The sequence below is a fragment of the Caretta caretta genome, chromosome 5, assembly GCF_965140235.1.
Source record: "Caretta caretta isolate rCarCar2 chromosome 5, rCarCar1.hap1, whole genome shotgun sequence".
Taxonomy (NCBI): domain Eukaryota; kingdom Metazoa; phylum Chordata; order Testudines; family Cheloniidae; genus Caretta; species Caretta caretta.
This window is the reverse complement of record NC_134210.1, coordinates 78,884,611-78,895,416: the sequence shown is the minus strand read 5'-3', so window position 1 is coordinate 78,895,416 and position 10,806 is coordinate 78,884,611. Positions and strand designations below refer to the sequence as shown.

Below are 10,806 nucleotides of genomic sequence, written 5' to 3'. Positions count from 1 at the left end.
TGTGGGCCTGATACACAGTCTATAGCATTCTTATGATTATAATCAGAGTTTAGGAAGTAGGAGGTAGTGGTGAAATGCACACAGTTTTCTCGTGATCATTTGACAGAACTGTTTAGCATTAAAACATCTACTCTGGAAATGAAAAGCAAGCAGTTCTATATGCTATTACTAGTGAAATAACTTGAATGGAACCAAAACCACCAATCAAAAATAGTTTGCATATCTTCTGTGTCAGTAGTTAAACCCCTACCTCAAACATAATAAGCAAAATACTAAAACTTGAGCATAGCTATGCAGACTACACAAATAAAATCTATTCTCCATGCAGATAATTCTCTAATTTTCTAATAAAAAATCATAGCCTTATTAAAAAAACTAAGTAACATACTAAACTTATTACTGCCCACTCCCAATTAAACCACTTATGTGCTTTTTCCTGTTCCCTGCCCCATCCCTGTGATTATCAAAATATTCATGTGAACACGAGATTTTCCCCTCATAACCAGTCTCAGAAGATACATGATAATCAGACCGCGATTTGATCTCGATTAACTTCATCAGGACAGTGTGGTTGTAGTACCTGAACAGGTACGTGATATTCTCTGATGAGGGAACCATATATTGTCAAGATACTCTATTTTCAGGAAAAAGAATCCAATTTACACCTGCCCCCATCACCACTGGACAGTCTCCATTCTACTGATCATAGAAGGAGTTAAGAATCCATCATCTTGGCAAATAAGTGTTTCAAAAATAAATGAGAAAGGAGTGGGATTTAAAAGTTGGCAAAATAGAAAGTGTTTTTTCCAAGAACACTAATAAAATGTTTTTCATAACCTTTTAACATTTAAGTTTAATTCTGCCATGACAGCTAGTGTACAGAAACTTAACTCCTTGAGCCAACTTTTCATTTAAATAGTTAATTTAGAACTACAGTTCCTGTCAGTGGTTTCTAAAATTCTATCTCCAGTTTACTAGAAATGCTACTTCTAAGTAATCTAGAAAATTACTAATGTTATAGAAAAATGAAGGTAAAAATAATGTATAACTAATGTTTCACAAGGTACATCCCTTTATTTTTGTAATCACAAAATCATGATTTTGTACAGGAATGTGTAAGTGAACATTAATAAATGCAATTAAATTTGTTTAATAAAGATCAGATAAACATACTACAGAACATATTGTATTGTAAAGAACAAAAATATCGTAACTTTCTGGCCTTGCAGTGCACATTTTAGTGCAAGTATTAAGACACAATAGTGCTCAATTCAGCAAAATATTGCAGAATATCATGCCACAGTCCACTTCAAAGAGGGTCAGGACATGCAGCTTGTTAATAAAATGCTGTATTATATAAAAAAAGACATGGTAATTCATAAAATATATAGTGGTTTATTTGAATGATTTTAAAGTGATTTCACTGTGGAATTTAGCTTAACCGGGACAAACATCCAAAGTGTCTTCTGGTTTGGAATATTCTTCTTTCTAGGCAATGGCTTTGGCTTCAGGTAGGAATGCCTCCCAGTATTTTATCAGCTTGGGGAAAAGGAAGAAAAAAAAAAAAGTTCAGCATTTTCCAAAAGCATGTTTTCTGCCAACATGGCAATTGCAGGAAAGCACCAGGTAGTAATGTTTACATAAATCCATTCATTACTATGTGGTAATCTCTAAAAGTTGACACTTCAGTCATTTGTCTTTACACAATAAGCATGCATATATTTACAAATGTAGCTCTCCTCTAGGGAGATTTCTCACTCCACTTCTAGCAAACGTGATGGGGTGAGACACTTGGAAAGAATCTGGATTGATGGAAGACGGAGGATTAGGATACGTTACATGTAACGGAAAAGAAGGTTTTCCACCCGAAATAGCATTTATACATTACTCACATGGGAACGGAACCCATTCTTAAGGTAATTTTACTGTTGTTTGACATTCAGCATTTGTATCTGTCAGGTGAATACACTAAAATCCAAACACTCAATTTCTAAAACTAACACACACACCCCTCCCATAATAAACACTTCACTCTATGACTAAAAAAATTCCATACTTCCAAATTTACTTTTGAGATTACGAAGCATACGAGTGTCTTAAGTGAGAGTACCTATATTATCTTATATAGTTTTTGCATACAAGACCAATGTGGCTGTTTCAAGAAAAAGCAAACTTTCTATAGCCCATCCACATGTAAATAAATTACTTCAGTTAATCAGTGATAGAAAAAAAACAAGATTAAGAGCATTTTCTCCCCCCATAAACATAGTGGAGAGAGGGAAGTTTTAAAAAAAAAAGTTACCAGCAGTAACATGGATGAAAGACAGCACCAGTACTCAAAAAGTGAAGTTCTGTTTCCTCCCTAACCCTCCCAATCCAACCTAGAATGATGGCAGTTTTTAATTTTACTAAATTTTACTAACACCATCTATAATTGAAAAATTCTCAGTCACAGCTTCATATTAGGTTAGTAATGAAACCCCTGGAATGAGTTCCACAAAGTTTAGCTTACCTGCTGTTGTGTTTGCACTAATGATTCTAAGTACTTGATAATAACAGTTTTAAAGTCTTTCACTCGTTCCTTCTGTTAATAAATGAAACAGATTAATTCTGGTAGATTAATGTAAATAACTGATTTTTTAGAATGCCATATTGCTATTAGATCATTACAACAAATGAGATTGTCACTGAATTTATAGAACAGGTATACATGCCTCAAATCTTCCCACTTCTTTGCGTATGGTTTTGGAGATCTGTTCAAAGTCTCTCTCCCCTTGCTGAACTTTTGTCTCCCACTGGCAAAGGAAAAACGTACACAGATAAGACTTCATGTTACTCATTCACATACCTAGAATAAGTAGACAGTTCTATCTATAATTTACCAGCACTAACAAATTAAGGAGAGAAAGCATTTTATTTCAACAAAATGCTATTTGCTTGGAGTTGAAAAAAGTAAGAGTATTTAATTTAAATTTGACAGAGCAACATTTTAGGGAAACTCAAGTTAATGGCATGTCAATCCAACTATATTTTACACTGAGGAATGCCAAAAAAAATCTGTCATTTAACAATAGCTTCTTTAGAGCTAATTATACAGACTTGTTAGCAAGAGCCCATTATTCACAGCAAACTCTTCCTATATCAGTTAAAATGTTCTTTAGTGAAACCTTTAATGGCACTGCCTGTAAAAGGAGCATCCAATTACCTAAAAAGTTACTTTTAAAAACCTTAAGTTGTCATACTTCGTAGCATGCCATTAATATTTCGCTGCCACGTACAGCCTGGTTCAGGATCACTAGTTATCCCTAGCTTATGGAGAAAACTCCAGCTGCACAACGTACAGCATTGCCAGGTATGGTACCTTGTCCATAACTGCTGTAGCCAGTTTTCAGAATCTGCTCTCTTTCCTGCACAAACTGAGATACAATGTGCACAGCTGCTGTTGATAGTAAATTGAGAAGATAGAAAAAAAGGCTTGCAATTCTCAATGCTTGCAGCCTATTACACTTTCATGCAAAGAGGCTTCAGGTTTTAAGAAACATTCAGAGGTTGAGATTGACAAATTTAGTTTCAAGGTGCAACTGAAACATGGGGATCAGCTGCCTGGTACAATCATCATCTTATAAAGCAACCAAAACATACCAAAAATTTAGTAAGATCAATCTATATTAGGTTGCCAGCAGGAAAATACTATTCCCTCTCCCCAGATAATTCTATAAAAAAGGTGATATTCAGTACTTAGCAAAGGATGCACTGCAATATATTTTGCATCAAGGAACAATGCTTGAATAGTTTTATAGCTGGAGATATACAGCAAAATAAAAAAAAAGTTAACATTTAAGTACATTTATTCCAATTTCCCCTATCTTTACTGTTCAAATGCCCATTCTGACATGGAATAAGCAATAAGCCACAACAGGACGTACTTCAGTAGGCTTTTGATGTACACCTTAAGGGAGATTCTGTGCTGTGCCTCTAAGAGGTGCACTACAGAATTCAAAGCTTACAGTGGGGTATTTGGCTTTGAGCCACCTTTGCACGATCCCTCTCCCGGGCTGCTCTGGAGAGATCCCCGGTATTAACTTAGGCATGCTTGCCTAGATGAAAAGTTAGTGCATACAAAGTTGGAGTATAAATCTATAATGCACTAGCATGCTGAACAGTAACTGGCTGTGTTAGGTCAATGCACACTAGTGTGCGGTAGCATGGTCCACATGACCAGTTAGTGTGTGGCATGCTAGTGAGCTGTAGATTTACCCCAGCTTGCTGCACACTAGCTTTTCAGACAGACAAGCCCTTAGGCATGCCTGGGGGCCTTTCAAGTTATGACAGCTTCCCTGAGCTAACCTATGGGCTGCAGCACAGCCTAGAATCTCTGTAGTACTGTATTCCAGTTCCAATACAGATCTTTCACTGCCAGCCCTGTGCTCAGCATGCCCTCTATACTAAAGATGGGGGGATGGATGGGGAAGAGAAGGAATCAATGGAAGTCAATCTTACAGCCATCTTCTACAGTTCCAGGGGAATCCTTCCCTGGTTGGAAACAGAGCTTTTAGGGTCCCTATATGCCACTCCAGCCCTTTTACCAGGTATAAAGGAGCTGAGACACAAGAGAGGATCTTGCCACTCGTGGGCTTCATGCCTGGGAAGTTAACAAGGACTATTAATCCACACTCTGGAGTAGCTTTTAGCTATTTGACTATGGCTCAATAATCTGATTAAAATTAAATCATCAATATTTGGAATTGTGGTTTCTGCAACAAATCCTTCTCCTGTGGAGAAGTACTTCCTAGTAGGAAAAAAGGAATCCTGCTTTGGGCCCAAGTAGGCCAGCCCTGTCCTTCATTTCCTTTAGTGTAAAATCAATAGAATACTTAAACATCTTTTTTGGTGTAATGGGCATAGAGTTCTTCCTCTTTTTGGTAATTACAATTCACTGTTTTGAGTTTGTGCATGGCAGTAACACCAAACTGTCCAGCAGCCATTGAGACAATCTGTGGACAATCAATGATTCTCCTAAAAGTCAACAGCACACGAAAGCCAATGGGTGGTAAAATATTTTGTGGAGAAGGCCAAGTTCTATTTGTAAACTTCCTCAAGTCTAATATACAAAACACTGTGAAAGTGCAGAAAGGACAAAGCAGCTTGTGATTAGTGACCAATGAAGCAGCCAAACAAAACAACTGTGAAGATTTTAAGCTCTATTATGCAGTGATTTTTTCCACAATTTGATGACAAAGTTGGTACACATTCTTTAGAGTATGTGTATTAAAATTAAAATTTAAAAAAAATTGTCCTACCTCTTCAATTTCCTTGGTGAAGCATGACAGAAAAAGTGTACAAATTATGACAAACTTCAACATGTTATATTTAAGAACTTTTACTGAAATTATACCACATATATATATACACACACACACACGTGTGTGTGTGTGTGTGTGTGTATATACATATATATATATACACATATATACACACATATATAGGTGTAAACATTGCACCAATAAAGAAAACATGGAAATAGTTTTCAAATAGTCTTTTTAAATTTACTTGAGTGATACACTTTAGTTTTAAAAGCCAGAAGACAGTCATTTAACTGCATAGAAGTGAACTGACTCAATCAGTAAAGAATGTTTTTGAACTTTTCCGTGTTTTTGTTCCCCTCCCCATGCTGTAAGACAGAATAAAAGCGCCTTACAGATTTCATATTGGTGTAACAATTGTGCACATTTTATATTTAATTAATACCATTCCTTTTAACAATTTCAGTAAACATGGAAAATAGCAAATGTGTAAGTGATTTAAAAATAAAAATCCATATAAAAGTAGTGCATTATGCTGATGAATGAATCAATGGAAAATTTAGGCCTTCAGAATATAGATAGGTAGTCAGGCGCTCAACTTAATGATTACCTCCTTTATCTCATCTTTAGCTTGCTGCAGTTTATCAGGTTTGTTGGCAAGCTGGAGCTTTGCTTCAGCCTCACGTTTTTTCTGTAAAGTGACCTGAGCATCTTGCCATTTCTGCCAGCATTTCATTCGATGATCTAACACACCCTGTAAGAGTAATAATGCAACATAAAATTATTTTTTTTTTAGTATCATGTTAACTATGACAATGTGCTGTAAAATTAAAGAACAGGAAATAATGACTGAGTAAGACCTACTCTGCATCAGATATCTTGCAAATGTCTCCTAATCCAACTGTCTTAATTTTTCTAATACAGTTATTATGAAAAAGTATCTGACTACTGCAGAATGAAGTCCTCCCTATATCTACATACTAAGGAGTACATGCAAGGGGCCATCTCCTGGGAACATACAGTTTACTCTCTATACCCATTCAGTCCTTTCTCTCTCTCCCAAGACCGTTGACAAGGCTGCCAATTATGGAGGGTTAGTATGTTAATACTACTCTGTTAGAATCTGCATTTAGACCACTGATTTCATTTTTATAGGCCACTCAGCTGTCCGGTAATATGTTTTGGTGGAAACAGATCAAAGTAGTAACAATTAAGTTTTAAGTGTTCATAAGCTTAAAGTAATTTCTAAACCAAAACATAAAACTTCTGATAAAATGTTGAAAGATACATCCAGATAAATTACTGTTGAAACACTCTCTTACATCCCCAACAAGTAATCAAAAGCTACTGGTACCAGATAGCACAGTTTACACCCTCACTGAACACTCCTACAATGCTTTTAAAGTCCTAATAGAGCTACAATAGATATTTTTTCATCTCTGGCATCTCACATTAAGGCCTCCAGGCACATAAAAAAAAAACTTTAAGACAAAAGTACAGCCCTGTAACTCGTGTTCCACTACAAGTTAATATTTTCTGTACCCGAGTATAATAAGCACACCATGCTGAACAGTACAATGTCCTTACACAATAAAACATACTTCCTAGGACTATCATTCACATACATAAATTCTCCATTTAAGTTTACACAATGTTTGGGATGTTGGAGAACCCAAATTTGATTAATCCACATTACACAACAGTTTATAGAGTGGGATGCCGCAATAGTGGAAAAAGGGGAATCTCCCTAGCAATTTTCAGTGCTAGCTTGAAGTCACAGTTCTCCTTGCAACAGTTTTGCATTTACTTTCCCTTCTATTGCCCATGCATTCTTAGCCTGTGAAGAAATTGCAACCTTCAACATAAACCCTATCTTGCAGCAAGATAAACAGGTTACATTTTTAAAACAGTGCTTACTTTTACTGCAGCAATAAGACGAATGTAGTCACCGAGCAGTTCTGAGAACACATAGAAGTCAGCAAAAGCTTGTTCTTGATGTAACTGGTCTATTTTTTCCTCAACTTCTGCCAGCTGAGACAAAGCTCTAGATAAAGCAGTGTGGTCCTCAGAGTTACCTAACATAGCAGCACTTTTAGCGAAGGCAGCTGTGTTGGCAGAAAGCTCTGAAAGACAAGAGTAAAATTCAGTGTGAAAGTTTTTCAGAAGTTACTCCTGGGGGAAGTCTGAACCACTGTGCATAATTCATGTCCCCCGGCATATTTTTTTCCCCTCCAAGAATACAGATTCTGCTGAGGAGATGCTGCAGTTATATCTTTCGCCCATCAAGGTCTGCTGTGGAGCCAGAAGAGAGGACAGCCAGCCGGTGGAGAGGGAGGCAAAGAGGCTGCATTCCTCACAGCGGGGCCAGGTAAGGAGGCACGGGATGCATGGAGCAGGGCACATGGGGTTGCTGGGTAGTCTCAGACTGTGGTTCAGGAAGGCTAATGGGGGGTGGGGGGGGTGGCAGGAAGACAGACTGGGGCATGGACTCAGGCAGGGCCAGATTAACTTTTTGTGACCCCGGTGTCAAACATATTTGTGGACCCCCATGTGGTTGTTATGGGCCCCTTTCGAGATGGGCCTGGCGCGACGGTGCCATTGGTGCCATAGTAGACGCGGTACTGCCGGGATGGGGATAAAAACATTTATTCAAAAACAAAACGAGATATCTGAAGGCACACTTGATTGAGACCTCCACTCGGGCCATAGATAATCTGGGCTAGCATCCATATACCTAGAATACTCTCGAATTTGGTTTGTGAGGGAAGGGGTTATTTGTTAGTTTTGTCTTTTTTGTTTAAACACTCAGGGCCTCCTTGGGGCCCTGAACATAAGTGCTTAATTAGTACACTTATGAGCCATATTAAGCCCGAATGTAGAAGTCAGTGGAGTTGCACCTGCATCTCCACACCACCAACTCCTCCACCCAAAGTTATGTTTTGTAAATACATTTTTTGAAAGCTGCATTTTCTACTTTGATACAATGATGTTTACAAAACTTTTTTAAAAAGTTAGTTACTTTACCCTATTTCTCCCTTTGCCTCACCACCCCTCATGACTTCAAGTGAAACAGTAAAATTACTGGGGAGGAGTGTGGGGAGGAAAATTGCTCGTGGCCATTTTTTGCACGGAGAAAGAGCCACTGAGAGACGCACACACACTTTACCACAAAGGCTACCACAAGTGAGCTTCAAACCCCTACCCAAAGCTTCACATCTGGACTCTTCTCCCATCTCTCCTACTGTCCACACTCCACCCAACTAACCCCCACTTTCACACAAAGGCTTTCCTCAATCTCCCTGCTACTGCCCCCCACACTTTCACCCCAGGGCTATCATGTACCTCCCTTCTACTGCCCCCCCCCCCAGCCAACCTCCCACCTTCAACCCCGACTCTCTCCATCACCCCACACCCAACCCCCACCTTCAACCCAGACTTTCCTCGCCCTCTGCCCCATCAACCCCCACTTTCACACTCTGCTTCTTTTACCCATCCCACCGAGTCTCTGCCAACTCCCCTGTCGCACTTGGACTTGCCCCACAACTGCCCCTTTTCCCCCAAACTGTGCTGCACCCCTTCCCCTCCCCAGAGTGGGAGGGGGGATTTCTGGGCATTCCCACTGGCAGGGAGCGTGGCAGCCAGCACTGCCCAGCCCTGCTGTCACCGCCCCTCCTGTTCCTGGGGACCATAGACAACCACTCCCCACCCCCGTGCCACGAAGTTGCAGGGTAGAGACCATGCCCAGGAGCCCGCAGCCGGGCATCAGGGTTGCCAGGGGGCTGCACACTGGGAGTCACAGCACCGCAGCTGCCCCCGGCTCCCCACCACCCCAGGAGAGCAGGGGAGACTCGGGGTGGGGGAGCAAGCCAGGAGCCACCATCCTGTGCCCCATGAGAGAGGGAAGGTGCAGCGGGATCAGCGCCAGGAACCTTCTTTCTGAACCAGACCATTTCCTTGCTGGGGCAGCGTGGCGCAGGGTATTCTGGCATGAGTAGTAGTGCAGCTGGCAACGCAGGTTCCAGGGCCTAGGGGAACACAGAGGTATGCAAACTACAATTCCCAGTACACCCTGCAACACCCAGTCTCTATTGTGCCTGCACGCTTCATTTCCTGGGCTGCTGACTGTTTCAGCCATGGCTGGGAAGTTGCTGACTCTTCACATTGCTGGGCTGTGGCCAGGGCTGGATTAACCCTTTGTGGGCCCCTTCCAAGTGTGGGCCTGGTGCCACCGGAGCCATTGTAAACCTGGTACTGGGCTCTGGAACAACTGGGAAGACAGCACTAAGATGGGGCTGAATGGGAGGGGGGCTGCAGGGCCACATGGGGATGGGAGAGAGGGGTTGGATGGACACATGGGGATGGGGGAGGGAGCTGGAGGGACACACAGGGACAGGAGCAGATGTGCCTGACTAAATGGGAGAGGGTAGGGGTTAGCCCCAGGGTCTGCACAAGGGAGGCTCTCCAACTCCCAAACAATCCCCCCACAAAATAAACCCTGTTCCATACTTCTCCCACCCACACCTAACAACCCTCCAGGTTCACTCCCAGGCTCCTTCCCTCTCCCTCAGCTCCTCCATTAGCCCCGACTCCCCCAAGCTTTTGCACTGCTTCTGAGGGGTGCAGGAAATACATTTCTGTATTGTAGTTTAAGTCAATTACTCAAAGTTCCATATTAATATGCCTAGTAAAGAATCTTTGTCAAAAAAAATTTCCTCAATTTTTTTTTTGTCTGTATTGTTACAGATATGCTTGTTGACAGGTATTTTGAAATACATTACCAAAATAATTGAAATTGGCATGATTATATTGTGTTATTTTGACAAATAATATATGCAGAGTTTTAAAATATTGTGTGCAGAATTTTTAGGTGCAGAATTCCCGCAGGAGTAAGTAAGTAGTATTCTGGTTTCTTCCTAGAGTTTATAATGAGGCTATAAATTACCCATTAGAAAGGAAAGATTATAAAAGTTCTTGAGACAAGACCACCGATGTTCCCCAGAGATAGGCCTGTGTTTAAAGTAATTCAACTTTCCACCTGAATAGTATTCTGCAAATATATCTACACTTTTAACTTACCCTTTCCAAAGCTTGTGAGAAAAAAAAGCATATATAGCGAGAACAAAAACAAGGCACTGAGAAATAACCATATACAGGGGGCTAAGTACTGCCCTTTCTCTACAGCAAAACTCACGTCAATGAGCATGGTGTATCAGGATCAAGTATATAACTCAAAGTGGAAGAAACTGTTAAGTACTGGGGCTGGAGAAAGTGAGGAAACTAAAAGGTTTCCATTTCTGTGCTTTGGCCTGAACTGTATAAATTCAAATATTTCTCTTAAGCAAACAAATCAGGATGAAGATAAAACATTCAATTTTTTGAGAGACAGTTATGGATCCTAGAACTCCAAATTTAAAATTCAAAACAAAATTCAAGATAACGGTAAAAACATTAGGCTCAAATGCCCAACCACTAGCCTGTGAAGGCCAGCCCTTGTGTCTATCCC

General features: G+C 40.3%; 1 protein-coding gene across 1 annotated transcript in view; it reads right to left on the bottom strand.

Moving 5' to 3' along the window:
* Positions 1-1,375: 1,375 nt before the first annotated feature.
* The window catches only part of SNX2 (sorting nexin 2), a 63,228-nt gene continuing 53,797 nt past the window's right edge, over positions 1,376-10,806 (bottom strand). Inside the window, exons 11-15 of the mRNA XM_048849388.2 lie at positions 7,221-7,426; positions 5,914-6,057; positions 2,715-2,795; positions 2,513-2,584; positions 1,376-1,539 (exon numbers count right to left, since the gene is read on the bottom strand). Coding sequence (XP_048705345.1) covers positions 1,489-1,539; positions 2,513-2,584; positions 2,715-2,795; positions 5,914-6,057; positions 7,221-7,426 — 554 coding nt within the window. The 3' untranslated portion in view covers positions 1,376-1,488. The remainder of the gene's footprint in view (positions 1,540-2,512; positions 2,585-2,714; positions 2,796-5,913; positions 6,058-7,220; positions 7,427-10,806) is intronic.